We start from the raw sequence: 1,976 nt of genomic DNA, 5'->3' as shown, positions 1-1,976 counted from the left end.
AGACTTCTTTTGAAGAGTTGAATACATCATCTGCAAATTATTTATTTATTTTTGGTGTATTATTTATGTATTCTGTGCAAAGGGCAAAGTTTTTCCTTTTTCCTTCTCCATTGCCCGGTGGCTCTAGTTTCTAAACAAAAAGTTGGCATGTTGATATGTAAATGTAGGCGGTCCTGTTTTTTTTTTTTTTACCTGACGCCAGGAAGTCGCAGATTATTTAAAAAGGGAAAAAAAAAAAAAAATCATGATATGACCGATTCAATCCTATGACCCATACTGAATGTATGCCCTTGCTGTGACAGTTTTGTATGTATACTGCTCACTCTGGGGAACTGAAGACAAGTGAAACACGGTCTTCAAAGCAATCAGTGTTATGTGCTTCCTTCGGGATTCAGCTACAATGTACATGACTGTCGGACAAAGCACAGCATTCTTAAGACTGAACAAGGACGTTCGTCCCGTGACACTAGGGCAATTTAATGGGAACTAGATGAAGTAGAGGGCTTCGGGACGAAATACAAAGGAGAAAGAGGACAGGCAGGGCTCACGGTCATACAGGCAAGACCAGGGAGGCAGGGAGAAATATGATGAAACATTCAGCAACTTACATATCCATCATCATAAGGACTCATAGAGTAATATCCCTTCATGAGCAGATGGTCAGACACACAAACACACAGGAAAATATGATTAAGGATACACTAGCTGCAAAAGCATGTAAATATCAAAACATTTTAGGCAATGTCAGATTATCCCACCACTATGTGACTCTTTTTAGGGTCCCGATGTGAAAAATGTTGGGTTTTGTAGGGAAAATGTTACAAACCAAAATATTTTGGGTTGCTTTAAGTTACTAAACCATGATAGAAACTGAAAACAAAACATAAAATACATATGATAAAAGCAATAGATAAAAAATTTTTTAAATTCCAGCTGCAAAAATTCAGTACATGGTAAATGTGAAAGCAATTCAAATGTTTTTATGTTTAAAAAAATGTGAAACACACACACACACACACACACACACACACACACACAAAACACGCAATGTCAAGAAAAATAAGATAAATCATATTGTACTTAAAATAAAGCTTATTTTAGATTTGTGTCATCGTGACATTATATTTATGACATTTAAGCACATTTCCCTGCAAATTGTCATTACCATAATCTATAAAAATCTCATTGTTACAAAAATGCATTGTCTCGATATATAAAAATGGTCATTACCATAATGTAATTAAAATAATTGAAAATGACAGATTATGGTAGTGTTTGTCACTTTAAATTTTGCTGATTTTAACACACACACACACAATCTTTTTAATATTGTTACAGTAATGAATCACCATTGAGAATAATGACAATGGATTTTTTTTATGCAAAAACACGTGGAACAGTGGCCAAACGTGTTCTTCTAACATGTTTACAAAAAAAAACAAAAATGCATTGGAATGCAAAAACTTGTTCTGTGTGAACATCCTTAAAGGCACACTCCTTTTTGAAAAAAAATAGGCTCATTTTCCAACTCCCCTAGAGTTAAACAGTTGAGTTTTACCGTTTTCTAATCCATTCAGCCGATCTCCGGGTCTGGCGGTAGCACTTTTAGCTGTAGCTTAGCATAGATCATTGAATCTGATTAGACCGTTAGCATCTCGCTCAAAAATGACCAAAGAGTTTCGATATTTTTCCTATTTAAAACTTGACTCTTCTGTAGTTACATCGTGTACTAAGACCGACGGAAAATGAAAAGCTGCGATTTTCTAGGCCGATATGGCTAGGAACTATACTCTCATTCCGGCATAATAATCAAGGAACTTTGCTGCCGTACCATGGGTGCAGCAGGCGCAATGATATTACGCAGCGCCTGAAAATAGGCTAACTTCCGTCAACATAACCAACGTGACCACCTGCTTGCACAGGGAGCGTGACTTCCGTTGGAAGTTACCTAGCTGGGGACTATTTTCAGGCACTGC

The 1,976-nt window shown here is 36.6% G+C and overlaps 1 protein-coding gene across 1 annotated transcript in view; it reads right to left on the bottom strand.

Moving 5' to 3' along the window:
- Positions 1–435: 435 nt before the first annotated feature.
- The window catches only part of LOC107731656 (lisH domain-containing protein ARMC9-like), a 7,852-nt gene continuing 6,311 nt past the window's right edge, over positions 436–1,976 (bottom strand). The window contains exon 8 of the mRNA XM_016542803.1: positions 436–644. Within this exon, the coding sequence (XP_016398289.1) occupies positions 597–644 (48 nt within the window). The 3' untranslated portion in view covers positions 436–596. The remainder of the gene's footprint in view (positions 645–1,976) is intronic.

The sequence above is a fragment of the Sinocyclocheilus rhinocerous genome, unplaced genomic scaffold (genome assembly GCF_001515625.1).
Source record: "Sinocyclocheilus rhinocerous isolate Xijiao unplaced genomic scaffold, SAMN03320098_v1.1 scaffold4777, whole genome shotgun sequence".
Lineage (NCBI taxonomy): Eukaryota > Metazoa > Chordata > Actinopteri > Cypriniformes > Cyprinidae > Sinocyclocheilus > Sinocyclocheilus rhinocerous.
This window is presented reverse-complemented; position numbering and strand designations above follow the sequence as displayed.